This window comes from Xenopus laevis, chromosome 1L, assembly GCF_017654675.1.
Source record: "Xenopus laevis strain J_2021 chromosome 1L, Xenopus_laevis_v10.1, whole genome shotgun sequence".
Lineage (NCBI taxonomy): Eukaryota > Metazoa > Chordata > Amphibia > Anura > Pipidae > Xenopus > Xenopus laevis.
Genome location: NC_054371.1, coordinates 6866857 through 6889159, shown reverse-complemented (window position 1 = coordinate 6889159; position 22303 = coordinate 6866857). Strand labels below are relative to the sequence as shown.

The following is a 22303-nucleotide window of genomic DNA, read 5'->3' as shown; positions in this document are numbered from 1 at the left end:
TGGACTGTATGTAATTGAAAATACTATATAATCAGCAAACTTACCTGTGAGTATCCATATGAGGTCAGAAATTGTGCTATAGGCAGGGTTGTAACAATTGACCGATCTGCAATAAATGCAACAACTTTTCCATAGTCTCCACAGGAGTAATTAGGAACCATTTCCCCTGGACCTGATAATATCTGCAGTATATTACCTATAGCAAGACTTGGCTCCATACATGAATCATATACTTGATATCCCACAGTGATGTTGGGCAGCAGATCAGGGTTCTTGTTGATATCATCAATGGCCAACAACAAGGAAATTATGTCCTGGTAGTAATTAGAACTGGGACTGTGAAAATATTGTGTTTGTTAATGTGGAATTATGTAGAAAGAATTTCAAAACTGTGCCAATTGATCTACTGACTCTAATCCCCAACACTGACCTTGGGAAGGCTAGAAACTAGTGACTAGTAACTCTATTTTCACCCACAAGCTTGGTCATTTATAAAAACAATACATTGCATCTAATTATTACTTGAAAATCAATTTTCACATTTAGCATACTTCATGGAATTCATTTGTGAACAGAAACATTTTCATTTGATTTGTTGAATAATTTGCATTGCTGATTAAACTAGTCTTTAAATCTGTAACATACAACAACACAATTTAAATAAAAAAAAGTCACTCAAATGCTTTATAGAAGAAAGAACGTGAAAATGGGATGGCCCGTATGTTAAAGAGATTCTGTCATGATCTGTATGGTTATATTTTTTTTTCTTAATTATTTTGTTTACATTGCAAATAATTCACTCATTTAAAATCTTAATTTTGAACAAACCTCAACAAGGCAGCAATTTCAGGGCATTGTGCCTGATTCTGAGCTTTGAGAAGGAGCCAGCAGTTAAGGATAGAACTTTTTTGAGACAGCTATTGTTTCTCCCCATCTCTGTGCACTTCAGTATGACCCAAATAGAGCTAGCCCCATCTAGTGGTAGACATGAGAATAGCACCCAAGCAGGTAAAAGCAAGGTTTTAGCACTTTTAGCAATGCAAACAAATCTTTCAGCAGAGGTGTCAGGTAGCTGATTTCTTGTTAGTTGCCCATAGTTCTGTATATAAGGTGCTGATGGATTGCTGGGGGAAAGGGAGGGGATTGATATCACTCCAACATGCAGTACAGCAATAAAGAGCGACTGAAATTTATCAGAGCACACGTCACATGACTGAGGGCACCTGGCAAATGGACATCATGGTGTTATTTATGAAAGGTCCAGTTTTTTTTTTTACCACAAATGAACTTGAATGACCTTGAAACTTGAATGGTATCTTATTTTAGAAAAAAACTCAAATGGCAAAACCCAAATATGTGATTTAGAGTCCCGCAACCTAAAAACTCGAATTGATCAACTCAAATCGATCTAATCAAGTTCTCAATTAGAGTTTTTGGACAAAACCCTCTGAAAAAACTTCAAGCAGGCTGTTAACCTCTTCAAATGGTTCCAGGGACCTCTACTACTGACTTGACAGGGTTTAGGTGGTGTATTTTTAGATTTTAAATCTCAAATATTAAATATACAGACCTATATATACACTCACATATGTATACTATGGAGCAGACTTTTTATCTGTGGTAAACTCTAAAATACTAAAAAAAAGAAAAACTCTTACAAATTGCTGTCATTGTGCCATAGATGTCAATGGAATATGTGCTGATACTATAGGACTTTTTAGCCATTCAGTCTTGTAGAGGTTTTCAGCTTGTTTTGCTATTAATTGTCCAAAAAACTTGAAGTTCAATTTTTAGAGGTCTTCAATTTCATATAAATCTGCCCTTTGGGCAGATATCAAAATGTGAGTTTAGAACTAAAAATATAAAAACTCAACCCTTTTCTATTCATTCATACTCTTTCCTATGGGATTTTTAGAATTGTATTTATCAATGGGTAAAGGTATGGGCCAATTTATTAAAATGTGAGATTACAACTCACCAGAAAAATGTACTCACTTTCTAATTGTTCCTGCAGAATTTTTAGAATCATATATCAATCATATATGAATGAGTGAAATATAAATTTCAGTGAGATTCTGGAATTTTGTTGCTGTGAACTTTGCTTCCATTCGGCCACAATAGAATTAGGGGCAGATTTAAGAATATGGGTATTAAAACCATGCAAAAGTTCCTGATTGCCAGGAAGCTGAGATATTTGAATCAAGAAACCATGATTAAGTTTGGCAAATCTTGTGTAGTTTATGCACCTGAATGCTCAAGCCTAAGCATTCTTACATCCCATAGTGATGTTGGGAAAGCAGAATAGGCTCACAGTCAGCATTCCAATTGTTCTAGGTTTGGGTTGATGTCAGATCTTTGTGCAGACATAGAGTCACAGTCTTAGGGCCCTTTTATTAAACCTCAATTTTTTTCTGGTTGAGTATTTAAAGGAGAATTAGATTCTTCCTTCATCGTATTATTTAGAACATGTAATGCTTATTACGCCTGCTTCAGTTTTTTTTATCTAAAATTAATAAAGTTCAAAGTTACCAAAAAGATGCCAGTTGGCAAGGGCCACATTGGAATGTTAAAGCAGTCCTTGGGTTCTATAGGGGACATTTTATGTGATTATCTGCCCCTAAACCAAATAATCAGACTAGCCTAATTTAGTCCTGCCTCTGGGTGGCTGTATTGGGCAGAGATCCAATTGTTTGGTGACCATGCCAAATCTTTAAAGGGGAAGGAAAGTCTAAATGCTTATAATTGATGGGGAGGTGCAACCTAATTTGTCCTGGTGTAAGTTCTATCAATGTTGAGATATAGTATAACTGCAGAATGAGGTTGACACTTTACCTTGTACAGAGAGGAATATGTTTTCCATGGATATCTGGTATATAATACACCCCAGTGTGTACAGATTGGACTCCTCCAATGATTAGGTCTCCACCCTGAAAGTATTTGTATTCATACTTAGGCTTGGTGAGGTGAATACGGCACTGTAAGTCTGACCCACTCTGCCCAGTATTGCAGGGTATTACCCATATCACTGCCAGGCAGAAGATCATTCTTAGTTGAACCAGTGAAAGATCTCTGATTGAAGACCATGAAATACTTATTTCTTTTCTACACAGACACAATCATAAGATTTCTTCTCAAGCACAGATACACCTCTTGCTCTTCTGATAGAGGAAATGTATCTGTGCATCAGTCTCCTTATATATAATCTCTGCCTAGTGATATTTCTCTTATGCCCTATGTAGAACCTGCAATTAAACTATTCCTAACCTCCCCAAAGTCCATTTCTGTTTTCCACAAATAAACTCAGTAATGTCTCAGTATGACATATTATTACATTTATTTTCTTTGAATTGTATATTTTGACTCAAGAAAATGAAAGATACAGATGATATGCATCTTCTACATAAGGTCAATGTAAGTCTTACTTATGTATCAGTGACTACTTTTTTTGTGCTTAAGACAGTTTTTATTGAGATAAATTGAGGTATATTTTTTCTTTTTGAACAGTTACGCACTGAACAGTGCACATTTGTATTGTTGTGGTACATAATACAGCAAGTTTATAATTTATAATGGTTACCCTTATAGTACCTTAACAATTAACAAAGTAAACTTCACATACATTCAGTGTTCAATTAGCTAACCATCAAAACAAGGAAGAAGATCTTTAGGGGTCTGGGGAAATGGATCGGGGTTACCCTGGTCAAAATGTGTGTATAGCCATAATGCCAACTTCCCCACCTACTTTGGAGTTGGTCTTTCCTGGTTAGTACAAGTCTTTCTTTGTTGCATATGGAGGTAACTGCTTGGTGCCAGTCAGCAATGGCAGGGGGACCTGGTTTTATTTTTTCAAAAGTTATTTGACTCCTGGTGTGGAATATATCAAACTATTTTCCATATCCCTGTATTCCCTCACTTGCTAAAAAGCCATCCAACCCCTTCTTATACCTATCTAATGTATCAGCCTGTACCACTGATTCAGGGAAGGAATTCAACATCTTCACAGCTCTCACTGTAACAAACCCCTTCCCAATATTTAGCAGGAACCTACTTTCTTCTAATCAGAATGGGTGACCTTGTGTCAGCTGGAAAGACCTACTGCTACTACCTAAAGCATTAGAGAGATTATTAAAGAAAAAGAGAGGAGTTGCTGTTTTATTTCACAAATTGTTGAATGCTCAAAATATTTACACAGAAATAGATTATAATCTTCATTTTGTTCATACTGAAATTCTCATTAATAATACAATTTGGAATTTTTGTTGCATTTATGCCCCTAATGATAACAAAATTGAGTTCTATAAAATGTTGACCCAGAAAATTACCTCTTTGTCTCAAGTTAGGCTGATTGTAGGTGGGGATTTTAATGAGGCACATGTTGCTTCTATGGATACATGTGGCCCAAAATAAAAACTTTCCTTTAATAAATCTCCATTGATATCTATTTGTTTTTTTAAAAAAAACTACTATATTAACTGATATATATGGAGAACTTTGCACCCTACTGAGGTTGATTTCACTTTTTTTCTTATCCTCATAACATGGGTTCTAGGATAGATTTTATTTTTACATCCATAGATATTATAAATATTGTTAAATCAGCGGATATAGGGATAATTGATCTATGTGACCATGCACAGGTTTGGGCTGAATTTAAGATTAATTCTGCTCATAGATCGTATATTCCTTGGTCCTTTCCAGTTGCTTTATCTGAGAAACCTGGTTTTGTTAATATGATATTACAAAGATGGGATTCTTTCTTAAAACATAACATTTTTCATCAAAAGGATCCTCTCTTACTATGGGATACTGGAAATGTGTTATTAGAGGTGAAATCACTTCCTTTAAAAGTGCTTACTTAAAAAAGTTGAATAAGGAATTTTTTTCATTAAGCAAAAAGTATGAAAAAATGTATCTTAATTTTAAAACTTTTCCAACATCCCATAATGCTAACAACCTAAAGGGGTTATGGAAATCTTTAAGAAATGGAGGGATCTGAGAGATTAATTTTATACCTCCTTTTCAAATGCTAGATTTCATAATCTTAGTAATAAATCTAATAGTTTTTTGGCTAGCCTAGGGAAAAATTGGAATAGCTCTTCTCATACTTACATGATTAAAGACAGCAAGAATAGAGTTATTAACTCTTCTAAGGCCATATCGAATATTTTTAAAGATTATTTTCAAAGCATTTACTCTTGTCCTATGTATGATAAAGATAAAAGCTTAGAATTTTTGTCTTAAATACATTTATCTCAAACCTCTCAGGATAAATTGAAAATCTTGAATTCCCCTATAACTAGGGGAAGTGATGAAAACCATCAAAAGTCTTAAAAAATGTAAAGCTAGTGGTCCGGATGGCCTTCCCACTTCTTTTTATAAATCAATTTCCACTAAAATATTCCCTTTCCTCACTGATATTTTCAATGAAATTTATTTACAAGTGTGGTAAGGTCCCCACTAGGATACCTGGGAAAGTCCAGGATGGAGCTTATTTATGCCCCAGGTTCCTAACAGAGTGGATCCGGGACTGTTAATCCAGCCCGGGTTTTTTGTGTTATCCTGAGGCATCTCAGGTGAATAATTAAAAAGGCAGCTCAAGCCAGAGTGAGAGAGCTGCAGTCTGAGAAAGAAAGACACAGTTAAGCTGTCTGTGTGAGCACAGAGAGATTTTGTAATCCCTACAAGGTTGGAACTTTGTTTGTACTACCTTTTCATTTGGTTTGAGGAGACAGGCAGTAGGCCTACTTCTGGTTAGTTAGGAGAACTGACCTGTATTATTTAGAAACCCATAAAGTGGCAAGGATTTTATTTTGAATTGTTTGTTTTGTTTATTCTGCTGCAAGTGATAATAAACTGCCAAAAAGAGACTATACTCTAACGAGTTGTGCTTGGGTCATGGGCTGTGCTATAACCAGGAAAATGATCCCAGCTACCTAAACCATTACACAGGGTAAAACTTTACAATCCAGTATAACTTCAAACATTAAGCTTATTCCTAAAGAAGGGAAAGATCTTTTGTTAATGTCTTCTTACTGCCCAATCTCTTTAATTAATCAGGATTTCAAGATCTTTACCAAGATTTTGGCTTATAGATTGGCTGATATTCTTCCAGATATTATCTCACCTTTTCAGAAAAAGATTGGGAATAAAAAATATTAGGGCAATCCTAAATGCCATTTTTTACTCTAAAAAAAACATACAATTCTATGCTCCTTAGTAAGCTTAGACACTGAGAAAGCGTTTGATAATGTTAATTGGAATTATCTTTTTGATTGTTGTAATTTCTTTGTTTTTAAAGGGGAGTTTATCTCTTTTTTAGAGCAAATTTATTCTTCTCCCAAAGCCAGGATAATAGTTGCTGGAGAACAATCTGATTCATTTACCTTGTGTAGAGGAACAAGACAGGGTTGCCCTTTGTCCCCCCTGCTCTTTAATTTAACAATTGACCCTTTGATTAGATTTTTCATCGTTCAGATTTATTTCAGGGTATACAAGTCAATGGTAGATATATTAAAATTTTAGCATTTGCAGATGATCTACTTTTGGTAGTTCAAGATGCTCAAAACTCAATTAGGAAGATTTTTAATTTTTCCAATTCCTAAAGTTCTTACTCTGGATATGTAATTAACTGTAATTAAACAGGATTAATTAATATTAATAGTTATATTCCAAAAAAAAACCTTTTCAACTTAAAATTAAATCCTTCAGAATGTTCAATTAAATATTTGGGTATTAATATTCCTTCTGATATATCTAGACTTTGTTCTTTAAATTTGTCTCCTCTGATTAGGCTTACTGAATCTTTATGTGATAAGTGGCTTAATTCAACCTCTTAATCTTATAGGCAGAGCTGCTTTCTTTAAAATGTTTATTTTCCCAAAGTTATCATATCCGTTACTTAATCTTCCTCTTCTTTTAAAACATTCTTATGTTAAGAAATTGGATCAAGCGCTTTCAAAATTTTTGTGGCAAGGGAAGAAACCTAAAATCTCTTTGATTAAATTTCAACAATCAAAAATTTTGGGTGGTCTTAATATTCCTAATTTTAGGTTCTTTAACATTGCTTCTTTATGTAGATACATTTTTGAGTGGATTTCAGGTAGGGAAGTTTACACCAATCCTTCTTTTGAATTCTATTTGGAAGGGGGTGATCATATTTCCACCTTTCTTCATAGAAAATGGGGTAGCCTTCCTATTGATATTAAGAGAAACATTCTTTGGCGAGATACTTTTGCTACCTGGAAGATAGTTCATAAATTACATGGTAGCAATTATCAAATCTCTCCTTTTTTGTCTCCCTTTGATCTATGTTTATTTACTAAAGAAAGAAAATGTTTGATTCGATATTTGAGGAAAAAAGGTATTTCCCAACTGATACATTTGGTTGATAATGTTTCTGGTTCACCAATATTGTGGGAAGATTTGAAAAGTAAATTTGATCTAAATGAATGTGACAGATTAATCCATCTGAGATTTTTGTGTGGCTTAGACCTTCTTACAGATAAGAAAATTGTTACAGTTGATCAACTTCCTCTATGTAAAGGGTTTCAAAAATTTTTTATATGATCCTACCTTTAACAGGATATCCTATATTACTGACTTTTGTCTTAGATCTTCTCCTAGCAGTCTTAATCCATTACAAATTCTAGCTGAAAAATGGTCATCCTTATTAAAAATTAGCATTACCTCTCATCATTTATTATCTTCTATTAAGAATTTTAATGAAATTATTAGATGTGAAGGTTGGCGAGTTCAACATTTTAGATTGATCCATTTATGCTACAAGATATCTTACTTTAGGAATTCAGAGGGTGTATCATTTTTTTACTGCCCTAAGTGCAAGTCAGACGATGTTTCTCTGTTTCATTATGTGTGGGAATGTCCTTTCATTTCTGAGTTATGGAATGAGCTTGAAAATTTCCTAAATTACAAATTGAATATTGACCTTTAATTGTCTCATTGTCTCCAAAATTTGCACTGCATGATTGTTGGGTAATATCTTCTGCTGTTCGTATTCCAAAGGCAAAATTTTGGAATAATGTAAGAATTTTGTACATTTCGCCATTGCTTCTACCCATAAATCCATTTTTTATATTGGATCCAGGAAACTTCTCCAGATTTTAAGGTTATTTTATCCTATCTTAGGTCTCTCTGCATAGATGAAGCAATAGATTTTAGGTATGGTAATTTGGGTTTTAGAGAAAATTTTCTTACACTGTGGTCTCCCTATCTTAAAAGAGTCTGAAAATAGGGGTTATATAGAAAAATATATGTATTATTCTGATGAAGATTCCTCTCTTTATGCTCATTGCAATTCCAAGATTGACTGAAGATGTGATAATTTTGTTCACTATGTGGGTACATTTTTTGGTTGGTAGAGAGGAAAATTTTATCTTACTTTATCTTATGTTATATAATTTTATTTTCATTGATGAATTTATTTGTTATATGTTATTGTCTTTATTTGATGTTTGGTTAGAAATAAATAAATTTTTTGGTTGGTAAAGAGGAAAATGTTATCTTATTTTATCATATTTTATATAATTTTATTTTCATTGATGAATTTATTTGTTATTTGTTATTGTCTTTATTTGATGTTTGGTTAGAAATAAATGTAATAATTCTCTTCTTATTATGAAATTGTCAAATGTTTTGCTGAGCTATTGCTTTGCTGCTTTTTATTCTTTTTGTTTATTCAAAAATGCCAATAAAAACAATTGGAAAGAAAGAGAGATTATTATATGATGCCCTTATATATTTATACATAGTTATCATATCACCCTTAAAATGGCTCTGCTTCAGTGTGTCTTGCCAGTCTTTCCTCATAGCTAAGATTTTCCCTTTACCAGCTCAGTTGCCCTTCTCTGTACCCTCTCTTATACAATAATGTCCTGTTTGAGTGATGGAGACCAAAACTGTACAGCATATTCTTGATGGGGCCTTACCAGTGCTCTATAAAGTGGAAGAATTACCTCCTCCTCCTGTGAATCTCCGCCCCATTTTAATTCAAGACCTTATTTGCCCTTGATGCTGCTGACTGGTGTTGCTAGCTACAGCCACATTTATTATATACAATGACTCCAAGGTCCTTTTCCATTATGGATTTGCCTAGTGCAGTCCTGTTAAGGGTATAAGTGGATATTTTTACATCCCAGGCGCATGACTTTACATTTATCAACATTGAATCTCATTTGCCACTAAAATGCCCAGATTACCAGTTTGTCAATATCCTGTGCCACATCCTGGATGAAATTAATTGAGCTGGATAGTTTTGTGTCATCTGCAAACACTGATACATTACTTACAACACCCTCCCCTAAGTCATTAATGAACAAGTTAAATAAAAGTGGACCCGATACTGAGCCCTGAGGGACCCCACTAAGAACCTTACTCCAAGTAGAGAATGTACCATTAACAACGACCCTCTGTACCCGATCCTGTAGCCAGTTTCCTATCCATGTGCAAACAACTTCATTATCCCAACAGACCTTAGTTTAGAAAGCAGTCATTTGTGGGGCACAGTATCAAACGTTTTGGCAAAATACTCTAGGTTATTAGATATTTCCACCCCTAGAAATGTAAATTTCTCAACTGTTGCATCTCACAGGGGGTTAACTGTTAGTCTGCAGCAGAAGGGTCTTCCAGGAATAGAACCGATTTAGTAGGACTGAAATCACACAGAATAGCTGGGTTATAGAAAGAAGGCGTGAGAAGCAGGGTCCCTTGTAATCCAAGTACACAAGAATTCTAAACCCTACTATGCTGGATGCCTGTCAAAATGCTTGGGCCAAGGGTTCCATTGCTAGTGCAAATAATATTGGGGACAGGGGGGCAGCCTTGCCTGGTTCTCCTTGATAGGGAATATGGGGTGGTCAGCATGGCATTAACCTGCAGTGAAGCCTGGGAGGAATGGTACATGAGTTTGACCATTTTTTTGGAAGGCAGGATTAATGCCAATGTGTGTGAGAGCTTTCCATAAGTAGGGTCATTCAACTATGTCAACCGCTTTGGCTAATGATGCTATAGCCCTCTGACCTAGGTTGTCACATTTTGCTATTAGGTTTAATAACAGATTAATAACAGCTGCCTGGCATTAAGTGCTACTATTTTTCCTAGAATAAAACCCATTTAGTCAGGGTTTATTAGCATAGTGACAACATTACTGAGCCATTTGGGCGGCATTTTGGCTAGAATTTTAACATCGACGTGAGAAGAGAGATGGGCCTGTATGAATCACACAGCATTTGGTCTTTGTCTGGCTTAGCCAACAAAGTAAAGAGCTGTATTAAAAGTTTCAAGAAGGTATGGAGCTAATGTTTTGGCTTGGGATACCTCAATCAGTATCCCATCAGCTCCTGGAGCTTTGCCATTTGGGAAAGACTCAATTGCCAAGGTCATTTCTTCAATGGATAGTTTACCATTCAAAACATTTCCTATACTTAGGGGATAACCTAAGGGAGTCTAACTTCCCTAGGTGTATCAGTCTCTGACAGTGGCTTTGTCAGTTTGGACAAGTACAGTTCAGTATAAAATTAAACAAGGGTTTGCTTGACTGCCTCAGGGTCTGTTTTAGTAATGCAGGGTCATTTATAGCAGAGATAATTGGGGGGGTACAATGTTGTTTTGCCAGGTGTGTTGCACTCCGCATTAAACACGCAAGGTAATCTTGCTTGCAATTAGTCCTGTGTGCCTTTGAATGTATTTTTGTGGACCTCTACCTGACTGTCAGAACTGTTGCTTGTGCATTTGGTGGAGTAGTAATGTATCAGTCATATATAACCAATTCCCCCTGATATAGATTAAACTCTATATTCCCCTGTATACCTAAAGTTTATTAACTGCATTATAATGCCATTCTCCTCCTCTGCATTAAAGCAATTTCCATTTTGATGGTATTGGGAGGCTCAGTCTCCCCAAACCTTCATTACAATCTGCCTATGAGTATTCCTTCTGCCTGTTTGACCCATCCTCCTCCTCCTCCCCTTCTCCATAGACTATAAGGCCCTTCACTTTCTCACATCTCTCACCAGCTCCAACCTCAGCCTGAATCTAAACACAGGACAAGATGGCAGGCAGCTTAATTCTGCTTCTGATCTCAAACTGTTGATTATTAATGGCAAAAGATATCTTTTTTGTAAGAACTAGTAAGTATTTATGAATATCATGAATATGTGTTTGTTCTTATGTTTAAATGCAGCCAGATTTGCAACCATACAAAACTGTTGCATACATCGATGATATTCATTAAAGGTACTTGTAGCTGAGCTAGAAATAATGAAAAGACAGTGTAATTATTTATACTAGAGAACCCTGGAGCTGGACTCCTGGAGATTTGGCCACCCTAATATGGTGATAATTCTAGGGTTCCCTTAGCAGACTGTATTAATAGGTACATACACTTGTACCCAAAGAATCACTCACTAATGGTGATAATGACACAATGAACTTGATGACAATAAGCCATGTAACATAGAGATTTTACCTAACAACATTTGTTGTGTATAAATACTTATTTGTATCCAAGAGTGTATGAGACTATATTACTTTTCAATTAAATATATTTTTATTACATAGCAAATGGAGAGCCTAAACACCATGTAACATACAGTTGTTACCTAGCAACATTGGTACATACATTTTTATCTGTATCCAAGCGTAGGTGAGACTATCCTACTTTGCATTGAAATAAAACCACAGCTTGAAGAGATTATGGCAAATATTTCCACTGCCACCATGTATTTGCCTTTGGTGCTCAGATAGGCCGGGATCATTGTGATCCAAACACTGCAGAAGAGCAACATGCTGAAAGTGATGTACTTGGCCTCATTAAAACTGTCCAGTAATGTCCGAGCCAAGAAAGCTACAATATAACCCACAGATGCCAACAATCCCATGTAGGAGAGGACAATATAGAAGGCAATGACAGAGCCCTCATTGCACTGAATGATGATTTTTACAGGTTCAGACAGAATGTTGAGCTCCATGAATGGGGGAGAAATGGTCAGCCAGATACTACTAATTAGAAACTGAATGAATGAACAAATAATGACTATAAAATATGCAAATTTGACTCCCAACCATTTTCTCCATTGACTGTCAGGCTTGGAGGCTTTGAAAGCAATACAAACCATAATTGTTTTTGCCAGCACAGAAGACATAGCTATGGAGAAACTGATCCCAAAAGAGGTTTGTCGGAGGATGCAGGTTATATCAGATGGGCGACCAAGGAATAAAAACACAGAGAGGAAGCTCAGCTTGATGGAGAAAAGGAGAATAAAGCTCAGATTGCAATTGTTGGCCTTCACTAATGGAGTGTCTCGATATGAAGTAAAAATTCCCAGTATAACTGTCACTAATAAAAGAGACACCACAGAGAGGACAATAAAGACCAGAGTTAGGGAATCACCTTCATATGAGAGGAACTCAATTTTCTTCTCAATACATATGGTTTTCTCATTATTTGGCCATTCATAGATGTGACATTTTTGACAATTTTCCATATCTGCAAACAAAGAATAAATATGTTGTCAAAGTTAGGAATATTGTAACAAATTCACAAATTCACAAATATTTAAGCAATTACAGGAAGTTTTCACAAACAAGGCATATTTTCTAATAACTATAACTATGGGGAATATTTATCAAAGGTTGAGGTGAATTTTTGAATGAAAAAAAAATCGATAAATATGTTGTCAAAGTTAGGAATATTGTAACAAATTCACAAATTAAAGTTTGAAAAAAAATTGAAAATTGAATATCAAACTGTACCATGTACTGCTAAATTGCTGTTGTAGCAACAACCTATTTGGAGTCAATTGGTGGACTTTGAAAAAGCAAAGGTTTTTTTTGGTTAAAACTTTGAATCAAATTCGATCGGATAAACACAGAGTCCCTACTTTGCAGCATATTCATGTTTTGGCTGTTTATTGTTTTCTCTTTACAACATGACTAGTTACCAGTTAAGTTGGAGATCTCCCCCTCTGAGCATCTGGCACAGTCATAGCAGGAGGGCGGCGCTCTTTCCCTTGGGACTTTTCTGTAGCCAGGAGGGCAGTTTGGAGAACACTGGGACTTTAGGATCTACAAATCAGAATAAAAATAGCATTAGCTGTATTATTGAGTATTCAGCTCTTTATATTTAAACATAGGTTTAGGGGATTCATTACAAGTTATACTGAAAACATGTATTTTAAACCTTTAAGGTTTATATAACCACCAACATCCAATCACAATGGTTTAATTGAACTTATTTAGGTAGGTGTTAGCTAAAACTCATTCTGGTGTGAAAATATGATCAAGTCACAATGGGCCCCATAGATCACATTTCTGTAGGTGTTCAATTTGCAAGTCACACAATTGGAAGTGTTGTTTTATTGCTGGGGTAAAGAAAGCAGCAGTCCAGTTTAGTGAAGAGTGTCCAGATTGGGGTGAATAAGCAACCATTCAGTAAGCAAGGGCTAACTCCTCAGGGCAAGGCTCTCTAGTCAATCAACAAGAACTATGCCTAAACAGAAGAGAGGCCTACCACACTTCTTGTCAGTAACATAAAATGTTCCTTATCATCTTTACCCTGTTCTTTTCCCAAGACTTTCAGTTATGAAACTTGAATCCTTAACTTGAACCAATGAGATTTATGGTACCACTATGGCTGGATGACAGGCACAGGTATGAGAACATGTGGGAGATAAGATGTTCTCAAGTAATAGTTTTTAGTCAACTTTAATACATGTCATTTATAATTTCAAATCTATCTTTACTTATGATTTGTAGTTTACTAGCTTACTAGTTTGGGTTAGTAATACATATTTACTCATTTTGTATTTATGAGAATATATAGATTCTTCAGCACACACACGAGTTACTGACTAACCATGAGGCATGGAAATATAGTAGAGCAGACACTCAAAATAAAGGCTTTCATCCACAGGCAAGCAGAAAAAGTTTATTATGTCCAAAAATAAAGCTTTATAAGTTTCGTGTTACAAATACTTAGTCATAGGCTAACTATACAGAGCTCTACACACAATATTTAAACAAACGTGCACTGATCGAAAAACATTCCAATTGTTCAATTAACATTACTACACAAAAGAAGAAATCACAGTTAAAAACATAGTGATGACAAAGTGAAGCCTAGAGCCATACACAGCCATGAGGTCACGGGTGCCATATTGTAGAGATTAAGATTTTAGTTTAACAATCCTACACCTTATATTGTCACACAAAGTACTCAATAAATTAGAAACAACAAGATACATTATACTCATTGTTTAACCCCGGAGGGAACCTAGTGGCCAGGATAAAATTCCAACTGGTTTCTAAATGTAACAATTTCTTCATCTTGTCCCCTTCTGTTCGATCTAAAGTCACTCTTTCAATACTCTGTATTGTAAAATAATCTAAATTGCCTGAAGACACAATTAAAGAAATATTTATCTACCTTGTTTTATGTTCTATTCTTAATATTTTTCATATGTTCCAGTGCACACTCTTTCAGGGTCCTACTATTTTGTCCTACATATTGGATGTCACATTTGCAACATGAAATGAGGTAGACTTCATAGGGGGTATTGCAATTAATAAATTTTTGGATTTTAAAGTTCTTACGGGTGATATGGGAGGAGAAAGTATCAATTACTGTTACATATTTACACATGATACACCTCTCCACACCTAAAAGACCCCGTATTTACCAACAGGCAATTTCTATTATTTTACTATACAAGGTACTGAAAGAGTGACTTTAGATCTAAGAAGAGACAAGATGAAGAAACTGTTACATTAATAAACCAGATGGATTTTTATCCTGGCCACTTGGTTCCCTATGGGGTTAAACAATGTATGATGTATCTTTTTATTTCTAATTTATTGAGTACTTTATGTGACAATATAAGGTGTAGGTTTCTTAAACTAAAATCTTTACATTTATAATTCCTATAAGGTGTACAAATATGGCACCAGCCACTTCTGAGGTGTACCAATATGGCACCCGTGATCTTATGTGGCTCTAGGTTTCACTTATATACAGTATGCTTCAACTGTGATTGCTTCTTTTGTGTAGTAATGTGATTTGCCTGGTGGAAGAAAGCCTTTATTTTGAGTGCCTGCTCTACTATATTTCCTGGTTGTTCCGCTCCCCTTGCTGAAGGCTCAGGATGATGCACCTGGGCCTCTTCTTTTACGTGGTGATTTATTACCTTTTTGGGACCCTTATTCATTCATGTTTAACCATGAGACATGTCAATTTTATATGATTTTATTTTTAAAGGTATGTTCTGGCTGCCCTATATTTTGCATACTGTACATGGTAGCACAGTGTTTTATGTCTAGTACCATTCATTTGGACTAGCTGGTAGTTTAAAGGGAGTTAAAGGTGTGGTAAAAGAGATTCAAATACATGTCAGGCTGAAAATCAGCTGTTTCTTTTAAAATATACATTTTCCAGAACTCCTTTCCTAGAAACCTTCAGCTTCTGTACTTGTAATGAAACCAAAAAGAAGTGTAGAAATTTTTACATCATAGAGATTTGTCTTCTTAAATTGTTAACAAAAACAACAAAAAAGATAAAACAGTATTTAGTTAATCAGAGTTTCTTTTAGTTAAATGTACAGAAAGTTGCATCCGTATCATTGTGACCAGTTGTCCTTAATTTCTATTTAGTTGTTGTTTCCTTCCTTACAATCATTTGCTACAAGTCTGGTGCTCTGATTGGCACAACCCTAAAAACTCTGGAATTATTTCCATGTTAAAGGTGACAGTAGCACCAGAGTTCCCCCAACACTTATAGGGGCACTTACATATGAGCTGAAGAGACAAGACAGAGGCAATGGCACCTATACAGAAAATGAAATGTAAAAGATGATTTGACTGATTTGATGAGGAGGCCAACTGTGGACAACTTGCCATTCCAGAACCTAGCAGAATTCAAAAATTAGAGCGGATAATGGCAAAACTGTCATTGTGTCAGAAGCACTCCCAGCACGTTGTCACTGACAGATTCAAAATGGTGACACTCATGGTTGTGGCATCATTATATCATCATGTGAGCCCATAAAATTAGGGAACCTTAAAATTCGATACACTACAATTAGATGACAACGTTAATGCCTGATTGCAAATCTTAATTTGTAAATTCCTGTACTTGATTTATTGATAATCTGTAATGTGTTATCATTGATTGCTGATACAGTTCCAATCCAATATCATTGGGGAGGAAATGTGATGTTGCTAATCAGTAATTTTTTTAGCAATTACAATTTAATCAGCTATAATGCTGATGATGTCATTTTCCATTAATTTTGCATGAAGAACAGAAAACCTTAGTGGATGGGACCCTAAAATGGGTTGAGTTTCAGTTTTTCTTTAATTGTAAACAACATATGAAATGGTTCCTACCTGGTTATTAGTGTTTTTCTTCCAAAATATGTTTTGCATATCAATTTCAAGAGAACTTCCAGAATCTGACCAAAAATATTCACCGACTGGAATTTGTTTTTGTGAGTTGAAATAAATAAGCCAAGTGGAAATTCCGTTCTTCACAGGAGATTTGTTGAGCTCATTGAAATAAATTTCTGTTCCACAAGGTTCAGTGAAGCGCACATTTCTTAGATATCTGTGTAACTGTACAATAAGATTATTACTGTTAACACTTATTAATGGACAACCAACACAATCCACAGTTTGGTACAAGGATGTTATAGAACAAACATACAAATAAACTGAACTGGGTACAGCTCATTAGAGCTTACAGTTAATAAACTATACTGATATATTGATAAGATGTGAATTAATATTTTCTCTACAATGGAGTGTGACAGGATAGAACAAGAATGAGATTCTCATGAATGAAGCTTTGTGCACGTATGTCTGAGATTGTGTGGACACAAATTAAAATATTATAAACTTTTAATATCTGTGGAACTTACAGATCTCTAATGATGTCCATTTACTGCTGAGATAGTTCTCATTCTCACAGGACCAAACATAGACTTGATTCAGTTTTCCTGTTTGGTCTGTTTAACTTATGGAATAACAAAACCATAGATTAAAACTTGGCAAAAAACATGTGTATATGTGTGTTTTTGTTTTTGTTGGATGTTCTCAAATCACACAAGTGGCAATATTTTTTCATAGGAAGAAACAGTAACTCCTGTAATTTCAAGCAGGTAAGTGCCTGTGTTTTATTTACTGCAGGGTTTTCCATTAGATGGGGCACTTGCTTAAAGGATACTGTCATGGGAAAAAATTTTTTTTTCAAAATGAATCAGTTAATAGTGCTGCACTGAAATCCATTTCTCAAAAGAGCAAACAGATTTTTTTATATTCAATTTTGAAATCTGACATGGGGCTAGACATATTGTCAATTTCCCAGCTGCCCCTGGTCATGTGACTTGTGCCTTTACTTTAGGAGAGAAATGCTTTCTGGCAGGCTGCTGTTTTTCCTTCTCAATGTAACTGAATGTGTCTCAGTGGGACATGGGTTTTTGCTATTGAGTGTTGTTCTTAGATCTACCAGGCAGCTGTTATCTTGTGTTAGGGAGCTGTTATCTGGTTACCTTCCCATTGTTCTTTTGTTTGGCTTCTGGGTGGGAAAGGGAGGGGGTGATATCACTCCAACTTGCAGTACAGCAGTAAAGAGTGACTGAAGTTTATCAGAGCACAAGTCACATGACTTGGGGCAGCTGGGAAATTTACAATATGTCTAGCCCCATGTCAGATTTCAAAATTGAATATAAAAAATCTGTTTGCTCTTTTGAGAAATGGATTTCAGTGCAGAATTCTGCTGGAGCAGCACTATTAACTGATTCATTTTGAAAAAAATTTTTTTCCCATGACAGTATCCCTTTAAGTCAATACAATATAAGAACAAAAATGATTTAAAGACCATCCTACTAAAACCAGAACAGACTGGTTCACCAGCAATCTGAATATCAAGGAAACATGATTGGAAATTCAAGGATTCCCACAAAACTCTATTTTAATATTCACAAACATGCCAAAAGAATTACATGTTCATGGCATTTTTACACTGGAAATGATGTAATTCTCAAACTGACGCTATTTACCACAATTCTGTCCTATACACAAAAACACACAGAAGAAGCATAAGGCACAATTGTGGCAAACATTCAGCATGGGGCAAAAAACTCATTATGCAGTATGGGAAAAAAAGATAATATTCATCTAAAATTTACGCTTTGTACATGGTGATGCATTTGTAAATATAACTTTTCCTTTTTTAAGTGTCCGAGCCTCTATTGGATCAACTTAATCCAGTAATAAAATATCCCACTCATTATCTAATCATGTTTCTCCTCTGCTTTCAAAGCTGCACCACCTTCCACACACTTCCTGGTCACTGGAAGCTCACTCCAAGCCCAACCCCTTTTTCACAGAAGAGAACCAATCAGTTCCAACACCTGTACTGTTTTTTCAATAAATAAATTAATAAAGTTCTTGTTTTATTTACCATTCTGGGATGGCAGTGGATGTGATTTGAAGCATTTGATTCAGTGCCACACAAAAGGTTACTGGTTAAATGAAGGAATGTTGGCCTGGAACATAGTATTTGTACCTGGATAGAGAACTGGCTAAAAGATAGACTACAAAGAGTGGTGGGAAATTGAACATTTTCTAATTGGACCAGTGTTGTTAGTGGAGTACCGCAGGGCTCTGTACTAGGTCCCTTGCTTTTCAACTTGTTTATTAATGACCTGGAGGTGGCCATTGAAAGTACAGTTTCTATTTGTGCAGATGATACTAAATTGTGCAGAACTATAGGTTCCATGCAGGATGCTGCCACTTTGCACAGTGATTTGTCTAAGTTGGAAAACTGGGCAGCAAACTGGAAAATGAGGTTCAATGTTGATAAATGCAGGTTATGCACTTTGGCAAAAATAATATAAATGCAAGTTATACACTAAGGGCATATTTACCAAGGGTTGAATTTCGAATTGAAAAAACTTCACAAAAGGATGAACCGAAATTAAGTCAAGGTTTTTTTTGGGTCGAATAGGTCCGTTTTCGATTGAATAGGTCAGTATTTGGCTGAATTAGAATTGTTCGAATCGAAAGAATAGCGCATTCAAACAAGTTTGATTCGAAGTGCCCCCCCCAAAAAAAACTTACATTTTTCATAGTTCACCAATTGACTCCAGACTAGGAGGTCCCCCATAGGCTAAATGGGGGTGCAGGAGTTTATGATCACGCTCCTTGCTCTCCGATCCGGTAATAAATGACATTCCCATCTTTGCCTAGAACTCTCCCCCTGGTTCTCTCGTATGAAGACCTGGTAGCGGAGGGCTCCTCCTAAAGTGAAAGGCGGCTATTATAGGTGGAAGCCCAAGCTGAGCCCAGGACCTTAGAGTTAGTTCTATGTTTTGGGACTCCAATCGTTTATGTATATTTCTATTGGTGGAAGTGAAAGTAGAAAAATTCTGGTGTCTAAGCAAATCTAAAATTGATTCCTACATGTAGTAAATTTACAATACAAAATATCACATGTGCATTACCATCGATTTTCATTTTTACCAGGTAGTTTCCTATTATTTTAAAAAAATGTTATAGAAATGTGTTTCTGCTTTTTTTGTTGGTGAGTTTTTATATATTAAGCCCTAAACTCACATTCTGATAAATCTGCCCCTATTAATGTTTTTGATTAATCATATTTGTTTTCTGTGAATGTATTTGTGGATATCTTTTTGATGGGATTTTCCAGATGAGGAGAGCATGAGATGTTCTGCATGTGCCAATCCGGTTGCTGCTCTGTACACTTGGTAATTAGGAGTTATTGGCAAAGCTGATGTTTCATAACTGGAACAATCATAAAAATCTGTTCCATAAGCCTGCTTAAATAATTCATCCTTCTCTTTATCTGTCAAACATCTATCCATATAAAAGATTAGGTCTTTAAATAAAATGTCTTCTTTAAGAGCCAATTCAGATGGTTTGTATTCACTTCTCTTATAACACAGAATGTTTTTATTATAGAAAAGGAGACTGCCATTAAATAGCATGTCGGAATACAACTCAAGCCATGTTTGTGGAATGACCAAGGTCTTGTCTTTTATCATTGTCTCTACAAGGGAAATTAAAGATTGAGTACGAAAAAGCCCCCCACACAAGACAACAACCTCTGCAGTAGATTTTTGTATCCTTTCTAATGTTCTTATATTTGTAATTCTATCTTCAATTAGAGTCCCAATGAAGTCAACACATGCTCCATGTTTATTGATCTCATTCCTGAGGTTCTTACTCTCTCTCTCTCCATGATCATCACTAGGTGCCAGAATAATCACCCAGGTCCAACCCAGACGTTCCACCAGTTCTGCTATAGCAATGTGCTGAACATCATCATTTACTCCTGTACTAAAATGGTATGGATATAGTGTTCTGTCATTCAGTACTGGGTCTGTGGCCCCATAACTGATCCGAAACATAAGAACATGACTTACATGTTACATAAATAAATATAAACCGTTTTAAAACTGGGAAAAAAATGCTCTTAAGCTATTGTGGATAATGACCTGATATTTCTATATAATATGGGGCAGTATGGTGCCTTGGTGGGTAGCACCTCCTGAGTCTATGCCGGGGTACACTAGTTTCCTCACACACCAAACTGTCCTAACACAATGTAAAAAAAATATAATAAATATTCTTTCTGGAAGCAATCCTCAACGTAACTATTTTTTTGTTGTATTTAAAAGGACTTAATGAATGTCATTAAATTTGACCCATACTTCATAAAATCCCTACTTAACTCGATTAAGTGATTCAAAAATTAAAAAAGGGAAACAATTTCACCTAAATTAAACTTTTTCACAAAATTATAGAGCTCCAATATATTAAGAAAAACCATGGGGGTTTAAACATTTTGAATAACCAATTTGATTTGTGCCCCTATACAGATGAAGCCACTTGAATCTGTGTGTTAAATGCATCATGACTCTGGATTAATTGAAGAAACTGTGTTATCTAAATGACTATGAAGATTTTCATTCATCCAGGTCATGGTATATCTCATATGGGTACATCTAAAAACAACTGGACTTGCTGAGTAATCATTGAAGACATTTCACTACTCATCCGAGCAGCTTCTTCAGTTCAACTGACTGTTGCGGGACGTTCTCTGCATATAAACTCTTCCACTAATCCAATCACAATGGCACATTGTAAGTGACATTTGAAAATTCACAGAGATTGATTCTGTGTAGTTACTGTGATTACCAATGTGTCATGCAACTCCTAGAGACAGGTGTTACTTGTGAGAGGTGCATGAATGGATGTGTGAAGTGTTCTGAAACCACCGGGGTATAGAAGTTAACACCACATACTTCAAATTTTTGGTTTGGTATTTAAAAAACTCAAATTTTTTGATATTTATTATATCCTGAAACTAGACTTAGCTTGAAGCTGAAAATACACCATCTAAAACCTGTCGAGGTCATGTAGAAGTTAGTGGCAGAAGTCCCTTGAACCATTTGAAGATGTTTGTAGCCTTCATGATGTTTGAGTTTTCTTCTTTGCGTTTTGCTCGAAAACTCGATCAATTCAAGCGATTTGAGTTTTTTCCACTGTAAACTTGATCACTTTGAGTATTCGAGTTTTTTCTCTGACTACACTGATTCGAGATTTTTTTATTCAAGTTTTTTCTTAAATTAGAAACCATTTGAATTGTAAGTTAATTCGAGGTCTAAAAAATCTCATTAAACTCTTGACCTTATAGTGAAAATACTGGAGTACATGTAATTAATAATACTATCTAATCAGGAAACTTACCTGTGAGTATCCATATGAGGTCAGAAATTGTGTTATAGGCAGGGTTGTAACAATTGACCTATCTGCAATAAATGCCACAACTTTTCCATAGTCTCCACAGGAGTAATTAGGAACCATTTCCCCTGGACCTGATAATATCTGCAGTATATTACCTATAGCAAGACTTGGCTCCATACATGAATCATATACTTTATATCCCACAGTGATGTTGGGCAGCAGATCAGGGTTCTTGTTGATATCATCAATGGCCAACAACAAGGAAATTATGTCCTTGTAGTAATTGGGACTGGGACTGGGAAAAAAATGTTTATTAATGTGGAATTATGTAGAACAAGTTTCCAAACTGTATCAATTGATCAATTGATTAACTGTAATCCCCAACACCAACCTTGGGAAGACTAGAAACTAGCGATTAGCAATTACATTTAATTTATTAAAGGCACCCACTATCTTGATGATACAAATTCGTTTGTACATTTAGAATTCCTCATTTTTTAAATATGTAAATAAATAAATAAATAAA

General features: G+C 35.4%; 1 protein-coding gene across 1 annotated transcript; it reads right to left on the bottom strand.

Moving 5' to 3' along the window:
- Positions 1 to 11599: 11599 nt before the first annotated feature.
- Positions 11600 to 21897, bottom strand: LOC108705115 (vomeronasal type-2 receptor 26). The gene is made up of 4 exons (XM_018241921.2): positions 21781 to 21897; positions 16396 to 16620; positions 12957 to 13080; positions 11600 to 12502 (listed from the first exon to the last, which is right to left on the bottom strand). Exons 1-4 carry the CDS (start codon positions 21895 to 21897, stop codon positions 11640 to 11642), a joined length of 1329 nt encoding a protein of 442 aa, XP_018097410.1. The 3' UTR covers positions 11600 to 11639.
- Between the last annotated feature and the right edge of the window lie 406 nt (positions 21898 to 22303).

Bases quoted from the DNA above. Each gene is read 5' to 3' on its own strand.
- LOC108705115 (XM_018241921.2), bottom strand. From the start codon at position 21,897: ATGGTTCCTAATTACTCCTGTGGAGACTATGGAAAAGTTGTGGCATTT. The intron at 13,081-16,395 runs GTAGGAACCATT...TCTGATTTGTAG, and splicing joins AGAAAAACACTAATAACCAG to ATCCTAAAGTCCCAGTGTTC. The intron at 12,503-12,956 runs GTAACTAGTCAT...CTTTGTTTGCAG, and splicing joins GGAGATCTCCAACTTAACTG to ATATGGAAAATTGTCAAAAA.